General features: G+C 51.6%; 2 protein-coding genes across 2 annotated transcripts; both read right to left on the bottom strand.

Annotated features, from left to right (window-relative positions):
* Positions 1-1,607: 1,607 nt before the first annotated feature.
* Positions 1,608-4,524, bottom strand: LOC34620291 (flagellar radial spoke protein 3). Its single transcript, XM_026338696.1, has 8 exons — positions 4,454-4,524; positions 4,254-4,320; positions 3,535-3,899; positions 3,345-3,405; positions 2,838-2,963; positions 2,396-2,702; positions 2,009-2,129; positions 1,608-1,836 (listed from the first exon to the last, which is right to left on the bottom strand). The coding sequence occupies exons 1-8, from the start codon at positions 4,522-4,524 to the stop codon at positions 1,608-1,610; spliced, it is 1,347 nt and encodes a 448-aa protein (XP_026194481.1).
* A 4,154-nt stretch (positions 4,525-8,678) lies between these two features.
* LOC34620292 (aspartyl protease family protein 1) lies at positions 8,679-12,356 on the bottom strand. Its single transcript, XM_026338697.1, has 7 exons — positions 12,203-12,356; positions 11,184-11,456; positions 10,711-10,977; positions 10,195-10,350; positions 9,730-10,059; positions 9,374-9,605; positions 8,679-9,132 (listed from the first exon to the last, which is right to left on the bottom strand). The coding sequence occupies exons 1-7, from the start codon at positions 12,354-12,356 to the stop codon at positions 8,679-8,681; spliced, it is 1,866 nt and encodes a 621-aa protein (XP_026194482.1).
* Between the last annotated feature and the right edge of the window lie 503 nt (positions 12,357-12,859).

Here is a 12,859-nt window from a genome sequence, read left to right on the forward strand (position 1 = left end):
TTTGAAGGTTGCTCACAAGGCATCTTTTTGCCATCGTAGGGACTCTGGGGTCCCAATAACCAGAAGAATCCTGGTAGTACCAGTAACTCGGTTCGTCTAAAGAGTAATATGGGTAGTCTTCGTAATCGGGCTGCGTGGCCAACCAAGGCAGCGTACCTCTAATTCTTGGACCTGTTAAGGTATCTAGGTGTAACGACACATTCTTCAGGCATCTCAGATTCTGTGTTTCTGTCAGCGGTGGCAATGGATTTTCAGGCGTACTTGTACACGTGTTCTGTCAGCATTCCAGTGACATCTGTTTGCACCCCGGTAGGCTCTGCCCGTATATGACGCGCGTCCTGTGCGTCCAATAAGCTATATTACGACCACTTTAAGTAATCCTTCTTACTCTAAGCTCTTCGCAAACCCTAGTGATATTACTTAACCCAATGTGGCCTTCGTGAAGAGGCCCGAATTCGCAGCAAATGGCTTCCAGAGATCATTTGCTTAACCAGAAAGATACAGGCATTCCTTTTCTATGATGCTGAGCATTTATTCACTTTATTCTATTGCTCATCAGCAGAGCTACACATGTGGTTGCTGTTAATCCACTGATGTGAGCACACAGGTACAACCCATGCGGGAAGGTGGGGCCTCAGCCAGGACTCCTACTGCATTCTCAGCATTGGGAATGTCATGCTCTCTGGACATTATCCGATGAATTTACGCGGCAGGTGAGTCTGCGTCGATTCTCACGTATATGTGCAGATCTGATGAAAGATGCCATGCACCTGCTTGCTGGAAAAGTTAGTACGGTATGAATAAGACCCTAGAGGTCCAGGCTGACGGTTTAGAGCTGAATGATTGCAGTTATTCTTCAAGTTTTGAGTGTTCTTCTGTCTGCTGTGCCTCTTGCGAAGCTTGTTCGGTATGAAGCTCTTCTTCCTCATCATTTGGCAGAAGCAACACATTATGGTCCTCGTTGGCCAACATCGCGTTCTCCTGAGAAGTGAGCACACACAATCTGGCACTTTACTTCTTTGTCTACACCTTCAACAGCCACATGTTAATAATACAGATCAATGAAGGTCGTATATTTGTGTTGCCGTTTTTTCCGCACTTAGTGCAAATTGCAGCGAGCACAAAAAGTCCCAAAGTTTTGTGGGCCGATATATTTTCCTGAGGTAAAGTGCGGCTTATGGGCGAGCATCAATACACAGACGGCAGCGCATCTAAAGCTCGGCCTACAAGCGCTTCTCTTTCTTTCTCCATCCGTTCCATTTCTCGTGTCGCCTCTAAGGTGTCCACTCCTTTCATCAGCCGCCGCTCCTCAGCCTCCCGGCGCCGCTGTGCAATCTGTAGCAAACAAAGACCAGCAAACAGCAATGGTCCTGCACTTCCTGGCTATCTTCCTCGGCGCCACTTAATCATTCTTCCTTCTGCAGTTGCTGATCAGTGCACATGCATCTCTACCCATTGTGCTGCTATCACAGCACCTTACGCGGTTGTCAAAAGCTTCAACTTGTTTTTTTTTCTTTTCTGCATGTGCTAAAGCCTGCCTCTGCCGTCTGCATCGCACAATGTAGCACGCAATCTCAGGTTTACAGCTGGAGCTTTGTATTTAGGAATTAGGGTTCCATGCTAGGCTTCGGGCGTGGGGCTTGAGGTTCACGGTGCAATGTGTACGCTGTAACGAGGTCGCTCATCACAGCGACCACAGGGGATAACGCGGCATTAGCAACGCCTGTAAAGCACACCCATTCAAAGTGCCTAAGATACACGGCTTTGGGTTTAAGGAGTGTTCTTGCTATTGACAGCTCAGGGCCGTTAATAGCCGTGTAGACGCGCAGCAAAAGACTAAGAAAGCAATGTTGCGGGTTGGTTTTAAAGCTCTAGGGTCAAGAGTTTTAGGTTTAGGGCCCCAGAAACCTGCAACGACTTGGAAGTTTCTTTCAGTCTGATGCATGGCCTGAAGACGATAAGGCAGTCTCCAAACCTTATGCATCATGTTAATGAGCACCCACTGTGCTTTTGACACCAGCAATGTATCAAGGTAAACAAACATTCTGCCTGGGGCTTAGATTGAGAGTGTGTACCAGATGGATTGCCTTCGGTAGGATCTGTGGCCAGGCGGATATCTCCACTGCGGCCTTCGGTGAGCAAACACGCAAGTGACCAGAGAGGCCCTCAGTGAGCGAATAGTTAGCCATGCAAGGAAATATATAATTGGACGGTAGGAAAGGGATGGAATATAAGAGTAACGAGAAATCAATGGAAGGGATAGCAGATACATGTCAACAGAACAGAAACGAGAATAACGCAACAGCCAGAAGAACACAGTGACCAAGCAGATGCAACAGCGCCTCAGAAGGTGCATCTTCACTTGAATGTGGCGTGCTCAAATTCCGTATATTACAAATACATAACATACATAGGGCGTATATTCTGCTGTGTGCTGTGACTCTCCATGCCAGTGTTTGTACTTTACGGTCGGCTGTTCCAGCTCGCCAAATATAGTAGCCGCACATGTCAGTCTGAAATATGCCTTCACACCGGCAGCTCACCGTGCTAGGAGCGAGAAAGAGCCCTTCCTCCCTCAACTCCTCTAGCAGTGCCGCATCTGAGCCCTTAAGCAATTTTTTTGCAAAGGCCACGGCGTCTCTCTTCTGTGCTGCAAACTGCTCCAATTTGACGTGCGCAGCTGCTTCTGCCACTCGCCTGGCCTTCGCCGGAAGGTAGTAACACAGCGACAGACCCACAAAACGTAATTCTAGTACAGATGAGAACGGGTAAAGGGGAAATGCAGAGTCCAGCTAGCACTTTGATTTCAGCGTTTAGGGTTTAGGGCTTGTATGCACGGCTTCTTGCTGGCGTCTTTGCGTCGCTGCCTCCAGGGCCTGAACGGCGATTATTTGCTGCAATCTCTCTCGTTCGAAGGCCTCACGCTGTTGCTGGATGGCAGTTAGCTCCTCTTCTTGCACTACCTGATTTTACAAGAGCATGATTCGAGAAATGTTCCCTGTGATTGTGTGCTCTGAATCTCCGTATCTCTCATACAAATTACCGTACACTTTCCGTTGTTGTGGTGTCCTTTTGTCTGTGCCCATTCTGTTACTGATGCTCTAATACTAGCAATGCTTGCTCATAGTACTCCTTTTCCCCCTGTTGATCCATGTCAGTATTGCTTTATATTTTTTTCAGCTTGCTGAGCCTAAATTATTGCTGCCCCTTGCCTTGCCCCCATCTTTCCCGTGCTCTCTTGAGACTTCGTTGAACCATTAACACTACATATAAAATCCTAATCTGTTGTCGAGACCGTGCACAGCCTTGCTTTTGAGGCTTAGGATTAGTGGTCAAGGATTTACCTCGCTAAGGCTCTGCTCTATCACACGCCCAATTAGGACCTCCAGCACTGGCACCACTTCCCTGCATACATGCCCTCTACTCCAGTCCCTCTAACCCTCAACCCCAATTCCTGCATGTTGCCGAACTCTTTTTCTTTTTGTGGCATCAAGCTGACGGAGCATTGTTCACGAAACTGTGGCTTAGAATTACTCGTCAAAGTTGAATAGCTCGCCGTCCTGTATTTGAGTGTGAGCGTCTACAAGTTCAGCTCTAAGGGCGAGAAGAGGAGACATAGGGCGATCCCGTATTGCGTCTGTTTGTGCTGATGCATCTGCCTCCTTCGTTACTGCTGTAAGCGTCACGATGTGCGGATCGGTCTGCAAGCCTATCTCCTTCCCACCATCCACGGGAAAAGAGGGCACAACTGTTGCGCCCCGCATTGTTCGTTGTTGCGGCTGCCGCTGATGTTTTTGCTTTTGCTTCAAAAGCGAAGCCTGCGCTGAAGTGCGCTGAGCCCGCATGAGCTTATCGCGCGAGAAAACAGATGAGGATGAGGCAAGGGGGCTTTCCTGCTCCTACAAAGCCACAGAGGCCACATTGTGATGCCAACCGTAGACATAAAGCCAGAAAAAGACGGATCGTTCCCTACGCCTTGCACGGATGTATAAATGCATTTGTCACACTGATTGGAAACGAAGAAGAGTCCACTAAAGACAAGTCCTCAACGGCAAACACTAAATTCAATGCCCTAGATCGATCTTCGGTGGAGGTCTAAGCAATGGTTTTTATGATTGCCAAGCGCATACCTGACTTATGGCTACACTGTGCGGCATATTGTATTTTATGCAAGCGGGTTCTCCTATATTGTAGCGAGCATATATGCAGTGTACAGGCAACTGTCTGCTGGGCTTCCTGGAGTGAGTGCACACCTTTAGCAGCTTAAAGGGAACACCCCGTAAGATCCGCTTGTCGAACATCATGTTGCACGACCTCACCCTACGGAGCGAAGGACACACTGCACCCTTAAGATATAACCAATGCTACCCCTTAGGAAGCCCTATTGTAGGGCACAGGGGTTACGACATGTCGTTTTGTGTCACAACATAGGGTCTCAAAGTTTAGGCTTTACGGCGGTCTTGGAGTGAGCGTGTCGGTAGCCGGGGAGGCGGCCGGAGGTAATCTAGGACCCAGTGTGGCCATTGCAGTCAGCGTATTCCGCCTTGTCGAAATTCCTTGAGGAGTCGCTATTTATTCCTGCATACCCTTAGGAAGGCAACTAGCGAAAGACAAAGCCGGGCTCGGAGGTGTTCTAAGCCCCTTTAAAACCTGACTCGGGAAACGTTCTAAATGGACTGCAGGAATAGGACTGTCCCTGTCAATGCTTTTGGACTCCTAAGTCTCTGAGTGGCAGTGCCGTAACATCCGGTGAAAGGCCCGCACCACTTTTGCCTCTGAAGACTTTCTGTTTTCCGTGCTGAAGGTATCAATTGTCCCATGTTTTGTGATATTTTGGCCGCCTCGCAGCGGCAGCTGCATACGGCCTTGAATGAGGTCCCTCTACGCAAAACCCCAAGCCATAGACTGGAAAAGCTACTAGCTCACGAAATAAGGGGTTCTGCAGCTTGTCAGCCCTCCATTAATGCATCATTACAAGTATTAATACATTGAACGAGGCAGGGCAAGTCTGTGTACACGCGATGGAACTGCTCTGGGTCACCACTCCGTTGGGGTAGCCCCCGCCACTCCCAAGCCTGCAGCCCCCCTCTTAGCCCTTGTCGACAATCCGGGATTTGATTATATGAAGAGCCATCTTGGACCAATTTTGCATGCACAGTGGTATTGTGAGAGGATAAAACAAAAGGACTTGGCTTGCGGGGCAACTTTGGGGGCGAATATGCCTATGGTTTCTGCAAGGTCACTTGTAAGGCTCGAGCAAGATACCACAAACTGTTTGGGGAAAAACCCGCTGTTTCACTACCGCAAAAAAACACTCTTATTGCTGAGGTTGGATTAGAAGGACCATAGCTTGAAAATAAGTCCAGTTTGCAAGGTCTCCTCAATCTTTTGGCTGCAGTGTCGACAGCAGTCACAACAACAGTCGGTGAAATTGGAACAATAACGACACAAGTAGCATGACCCCCGCAAGATGCAGACCCCGCCCCTCTTTCTTCCAAGGCAGATCTAACAAGCATGTACTGTCGCTTTCTTCTTGTGCTCAGTTATAGGCGTGCAGCTTCACTTGCTTGGCGACAGCAAGTCCGGGTAGAGCGGAATACGGGCAGCATACAGGAAGCCTTACCTCCGTAACCTCCTCTCCAAGAGAGAAGGGAGGCGGATTCACCAAGGGCTTGCCACCCGCGTTCGTCATCGTCCTTAAGGCTTTCATCTATCGCTCCTCAGCAGCGGCCACATTAACTGCAGAAAAACCAGAGTGTCGATCTTACAAGATCCAACGCCGTCACCCTAGAGCCTGAACGCTGGCTGGTGAACGGCAACCTCCAAGTCCTAGCCTCAGCCGCATATGCTTTCGCATTCAAACCTTGAAGTCAACGTCCTGAAGCGTTGCGATGTGTGCTTCCATCAGATGAACTGGCGAAAGGGATATAGTTGCGTCTCTCAGACAGCTTCAGTCCGTCTGAATGTTTCCAAATCATCGGCTTTTGTTGGCCGGGCATCAAGGAGGGACCATAGAATCACCTTTCCATTCTGGAAATCCTTACCTAGCCCCTGTGCCGTTGGTGTCACTGACGTGGGGTAGCTGTTTCACGAAGAAATATACTAGAGGGAAGACGCCCGCAAGATGCCTTTGTAGACGTGATCCCCTTTTTCTAAAAACTCGATACGATTCATAGGAGAGCTTCGCAGTGTGTGCGAAGGAAGAAGTTGTTGCGGACGCTGCGGAAGAATATGCCTTCTGCAGTGCCAGCTGTAGCTGCGCTACAGCAACCCACTGGTGGACACCCACAGCACCATGCGGCCGCCGCAGACCCCTCTCACTGACTGTAGCCCTAGTTTTCTCAGAGGCTTCTGTAGCAGTGCGACTCCCTATACGCCTCCCATATATCAGCCCCCTTTAGTCATACCCTTGGGCTTTTGTAGCGCAGGAAAGCATTATGCTTGCAGCTTCGCTTAAGGCATTCGCAAGAGTATGGCATGTGTTTTCGCCGTGAAGCCCTCGTAAGTCTGCAAGCCCTTCTACTTTCTCTGAGACAAAACTTACATGCAATATCGTTTTTGAAGGAACAACATTAGAAGCCGGAGGAGCCGGACCGGCAACAACAGCGGCAGTCACAGCACTAACAGAAAGAGCGTAGCTCACTCTCAATTGAACGGCTCTGCCATAACTTGAAGGTGGTGCCCGTGTGCTGCAGTTTATGACGTGGCAGCGGACAGAGAGGGGATTAGTTCCCTTCGATCCTCAAGGGACACCAAGCATATTAGAGGCTTCTGGAAGCTTAGTCACATGGGAGATCAGCTTGTGTGAAGGCTCATATACGTACAGATTCAATCAAGTAAAGTAAAAATGTTGACGCTTCTTTCCGCTACACTTGCTGCCATGGCTGCTTCCTGCGGGGCCTAATCCTGCAACTTTTAGGAGGCGCTCTTTGCATGTATGGTGGGTTTGCGTTGCTGCTACATTTCAGCCTCTGCTTGTATTTTCGACTCTGCTTGTGCTCCTGTTAATTCACAAGCCCTATGTTCCTACTGGTATGCATGTTGGTGTATACATAGGGCAGCTTAGAGGGGCTGCTGTGGGGTGTTAACGGGCTGCAAACGTGCAGCGCCTTCAGGAACCAAAATGCGAGCAACAACTTGAGTAAAATATATTGCAACTGCAAAAGCCTCAAATGCTTTAAACGTGGGCCTTCATATCCTAGGAAGAACTTGTGAGCAGAAGTGGGAGTATCTGTGCCTTCAGCGCGAAGAAACCTCCCTAAACCGTATGCAGAAGCAGCAGAAGCTGCTCCCGCTTCCACTGATGCCGTCTAGATGACTCTTTAAAATCTGATTCCCTTTGCTATGGCCATTGGAAATGAAATTCTATGGGCTCTGACTCCATGGTTTGGCTAACTACGCAGCAAGCTAGTAGACGACGTGCCCGTCTCAGAGCTAGCTTGCGTAAGGAGCCATCTGGCTGCTAGATACCCACAACGGACGCTATGCGGACCTGAAAGGCTGTGCAAAACCATCCACGGAATTATCCCAACGGTAGTGTCATCCCAGCAGCAGCTGCGACAGCCACTGTAACCGGTGCCGCTCCTGTTACTGCGCAGGAGCAGCCTTGGGAGCTGCAGTTTATGTGGAGCTTCACATGGCAGTATCAACGGAGTGCTTGCACTGTTCAATGCATAGATTAGCTACAACTGGAGAACTAAGCAGTTTGCCTCTTAATGGCTGACGGCCATTCATGCACATGGCTAGCTGTGCCACCTAGTCGGCCAGCTAGCCGGCTGTATCCTCCTTTGTATGAAGCGCGCATGTAGAGGGTCTCTCCGGGGGGCCCATTTTGGTTGGAGATACACTAGAATCTCCCAGAGTCGTCCCATGTTGGAAATCCCCCCGGGGGGTTTCCAAAATAGACAGCATTCCATCCTGCAGCGGCTCAGGTGTGATGCCTGAAGCCAAGCACCATGAAGAAACCATATTCCAATAACCAGCCGACAGTCCAAAACCGCAATGGTTCGGCAGACACCCTAAACCTTCACTAGCCCTTAAGCAGACATTGCAATGCATCTGCCTATGGAGGCTCACGTATTTTTTCTTGTATCTGTGTCGATTCTTCATCACTGCTGCCCCCTGCGGCTTCCCAAACCGCCAACCGAGCTTCGTGCGCCCTCCTCTGAGCTTCCAGGAAGGCCCCGCTCGTAGGGGAGGCCCTGAGGGGCCCCTCCTCAGCAGGAGAGGGGCCCCTGCGGCAGCGGCACAAAGCGTATGCCGCGAGGAACAGAGTTCCAAAACACACGAGCAGCCAAAAAATAAAAGACGCTGAGCACCAACGCAGGCAGAGAAACAACCAGCAAACCCTGAACGGCCAATGTAGCGATCAGGGAGCCCATTCCATCGGGAGCAATGAAACCCCTGTAGGCGTTAACGAGGCCGCTTGCATATCGCTCGTGTACACAGCTCATAATAGTGGCCTCAATTCGAGGTTGGAAGCTCTTACCGGTTTCAGCTTGTGTGTCCCAACTGCCAGCAACAACCTGAGGACTCTTGCGGGGATATGACTCTTCCGGCACCTGCACCCAGAACCCGAGACGCAGAGCCTAAACTCTCAAATCCCACAACCCCACTCTTTAAACCTGTTATGAACAGGGCACACACAACGCAACCTGAGGGTGTTGTGTTCACGTACGCTAAAGCTTTCCGGAACAAGCGGCACCTTCTCCACATTTTCCGTCCCTGCGGCAACACCGGCATACCGTATGGAAACCCTGCGCTGCAAACCCCAAGTTCCTTGCCTCAAACAAGCGCAGATGCGGGCATGTGGAACCGGTGCATGGCTCCAACGAGAGGCAGTCGGTGCGGCTAACTCTTCCAAATGTCGCTTTGCGGTCCGTCGGTACTGGCTCGCAGCGCTCTAGGGCCGCATATGTACTGGGGTTTCTAAGCTGTGCTCGAGGCAGGTTTAGTCGCCTACCACCATCTGGGGGTTGAGGCCTCTCCTCCAGGAAGTAGTTGGGGCATCTTGCGTTGATGGCTCCTAAACGATGCTCTTCGCGGTCAAAAATTATTTGTTTGTGCTTAAAAAAGGACAGGCCTAAAACACTCTCCTGCGCGTGGTTGTCGTCAAGGCCATCGCACCAAAACCTTAGAATTCGCACCAAAACCATATGTATATGTATGTATATACCTCAACCCTTCAATCCCAGAAAAGCTCAACTCCTCCCCCGCCACAGCTGCACATTCCCTAAAAGCCCTAAACCCCCAATCCCAAAAGACCAGCCGCACGCCCTGGCTGTGCCTTCAGCTGCGGCTTTTCTTTAATTTCTCGCATCGTACGCGCATCCGTTAGGGTTTACAACTTGGGGTTTGAGGTTCTTTGGATTACCCTCCGGTGCGCCTGTACAAGTAGCTCTGGGGGGCCCAGGATATGGACTGCCCCTCTTGAAATGTAAGCTTGATTACGGGGAGCTGTGACGCAAGGAATGAGTCAGAGGTAGCTCGCCAGCAAGGCCGACCATCCTTCTCCCGCTGGCAGAAGAGGGCAGGGCTGCAGTACTTGTTCAAAACTTGTCTCCATGCAGCAAACACAGCCGGCGGGAAGTAGGAATACGTCGTGCCTAGACACCAAACCAGAAGAAAATGGACCACGATCCTCAAAGAAAAAAGAAAGACAAGGCCGCACACGGCTAGCATCAGGAATGAATATTATACCCCAAGTTCAAAGCCCTAAAAAAACCCTACCTGAATCAACGAGCGTCTTGCCGAAAGAGCTTTCCCCCCTGCCAAGGACCACTCCGTCCGCCTCCATTTGCGCGATCTGCACTCGGTAAGCCGCACGCGAGGTAAACGACGTCCAAGCTATCAGTGGCATTGGGTCAGGGCTTGTCCCCAAAGGGGGGGCCCCCTTCAGGGCCTCTTCGGGGGCCCTCCCAGTGTCCTCAACAGCCTTATCTCCCTCTACAAGCGACTCAGAACTCCTGGAAGACGGTGACACACGCGAAGATCCCAAGGTAACGTTGTAGTCAACAAGACCTGGCTCTATGCCTCCGACTGTCAACAAGCCGCCGTCCTCTAAGCCACACAGCGTCGCTCACACATTCCAACCCCAAGTTTTGTCCTCGCAAAGCGATGCAGGAGCCGCCACACTTTTAAGCGCGCGTGGAGGCTCAAAACCTAACTGCGTGGCTGCACCTCTCCGGTGCGTACCAGATATGCATATAGAAAACAGTTTGTCCCTGACCAGGCCCTGTTGAAAGATGACGTCGATGAGCGTTGGCTGTCTGAAACCCTTGGGAAACGAAACTCCGAATATTCCAGAGGCCTTTTGCGTAACAAACAGGGAGGTTTCCCGCACGTGGCAGCCTGCGCAGACGCCCCGCAGCAAAAAGGCAAAAACATTCCAAGAGGCTATTGGAAAGGCAGCAGTCCATGCCCCTCTCTAGCAGTGGCGTCTTGTGTTTCCTTCGTGGCCACCACCCCATTCCCCGCCGTTCCGAGCCGCAGGACGGTCGGATCGCCGCGAGTATGCGAGCCATATGACACGGCGTCTTCGGCTTGCTGTGGGTGAGAAAGGGGACGAAAGGAAGGGGGGCGAAGGGGAACGGGGGCCTCTCGGCAGAACTGCCATGAATTCGTTGCGCAGAGCGAACGACCCCCAAGGCAAGTCGGCACGCGTCCGCGGCTCGATCCAGAAGGGTCGACCGTTTAGCATTCAGCACGCACCAATGAAGTCGTATCGAATACTGGGATTGTGTTGGTCCGCTGCTCCAATAGAAACCTTGTCCGAGAAGTAGATGCCTGAAATGCTGCTGCCCTCACTGTACGTTTGTGTATAGCCGCAGCTGTTGCTGCCGGCAGGGGCACCCAGCCGCTGCCTGCCGCCGCACGTTCCGAAGCACTTTAGAGTGTCTCTGCAATCTACCCACATCCCGGTGGAAGAAAGAGCAGGATTAAACAGGGAGTCCAAATGTGTGCCGCAGTACTCGCAGCCTGCAGCAGCACGCTCCATGCAGAAAGGGCCCAACCAGAAGCAGCGACATGCGCGATACGGCCGCGCAAGACGCAGTGTACATACACTGCAAATTCGAACCCCAGATAACCCACCCGCTCCTAATCCTTACCACCCCAACCATCGCCTTGCCCCCAGCATCCCTCCACTCCTTCGCAGAATCGAGTCCATCTATCCCGGCGCTTACCACTGCACGGAAAGGCGAGAAGCGAGCTTCCAGTATCAAGAATGACGCTCTCTCGCTGCGGAGGAGTACCAACCATGACATCCAAAAAGTAGTAAGCGTATGAAAACATTGAACCAAAAAGCCGAACCCTCATCACCTTGGGAAGAGCTGCAGGGAGGGATCCTGAGCTGTAAGCGCCAAGGTCGCCGCCTGCAGCCGCGGCTGCAGCCGCCGTTCCAGAGGAAGGCATGCCTACTACGGATGACTCATGGGATACTGCTACTCCTTCAGACCCTGTTGGTGGTGCCACTGCAGATGTTGCATGCGCTGTACCTCCTCCTGCCACTTTCGCCTCTCCAGAGAGCTGCGAAAGCGCCTCTCCTGCCGTGTTATGGCCTTCACTGTTGTCGCTCTTGTTGCTGTTACCGCTGCTGTTGTTGCTGCTGATGCCGCTGCTGATGTTGCTGCTGTTGCCGATAGGCTCATCAGTCCTCCCGAACACGAGGATGCCTTCGCTCGGATCCTCTGCTGCGTTTCCACTAATCCCCGCAATATCCTGTACCACTAGCTGTGTTTGCTGCTGCTGCTCTGCGAATCCGTGATGGTGCTGCTGCTGCAGCACCAGTACCAGAAATAGCACTGCCGCCCACCGGCTTTTGCCGCATCTTTGTACGGCGCTAAGAACCTTTGAAGCTCCAGTTCTCTGTTGCATCCTCGAGCATGCAGACCTGCTGCTGATGTCGCTTTTGCTGCTGCCACTCCTGCCGGTGCTTCTACCGCTGGTGCTACTTGTAGATAGCGGCAGCAGCAGGAGCTGCTGCTGCCTTGCTAAGAGGGCCACCCCGAAGGCATCACAGTCATGCCATTTAAGTGGAGACCCACAAATACGTTTGTTTTGTGCTGGTGCTGCAGCAGCAGGACCCACAGCAACCGTCACAATGCATGCAAGGGTGTCCCTTACGAAGGGAGTAATGCAGCCGTCACAAGGGGCATGAAAGAGACGCTGACTGTGAAAAATATCCAACGCCCCTAAGATATACCAGCTGCGGCAGATTCACTTACTGCCGCAGCAGGGATCGTACTACAAAGAAGGCTTGCTGCAAGCGGCAGGACGGCGGCGACAGCTGCCAAAGGTTTGGCAGGGAGGCTAGGAGATCTACAGAGAGTCGCCGGTCCACAGCTATAAGTTTTCATGTTCAAAAAAACAAGCACCTGGGCTTAGACAACGCGGAGCTGTAAGCACTGTTAGCAGGCGCTGCTGCAGTGGCTGCGGCTGCCGCTGCTCGCGTGCAGCAGCCAGGTGACCTGGCACTGGATAGGATGTGTGCGCCTCGTGCTGCTGCACCGGCCATGACAGCGATCAATTCAGCAGCAGAAATACCTTCTAATAAAGCACTTTTTTGGAGATGGACATAGATCCCTAAGTGGCACATTTTCAGTTATGGCTGCAGACGAACAACTTGGAGTCGCAGTAGCAACAACAGTTTGTGAGACTTGGATGCTGAACCAAAAGCAGTAGAAAGACACGAAGTCCTGAAGAGCTTGCCGCGGTTTTGTGCCAGCAACAGCACTAAGAGTAGTACCAGCAGCTTTAGCAGTGAAGCAGCAGTGACAGCAGTCAAAATTCCAGTGGCGGTCGAAATATTGCTAATCCCAATAGCAGCCTCAAGGGTAGTAGAACGGCGTAACAGAATATC

The sequence above is a fragment of the Cyclospora cayetanensis genome, unplaced genomic scaffold (assembly GCF_002999335.1).
Source record: "Cyclospora cayetanensis isolate NF1_C8 unplaced genomic scaffold, CcayRef3 CcayRef3_contig_3, whole genome shotgun sequence".
Classification (NCBI taxonomy): domain Eukaryota; phylum Apicomplexa; class Conoidasida; order Eucoccidiorida; family Eimeriidae; genus Cyclospora; species Cyclospora cayetanensis.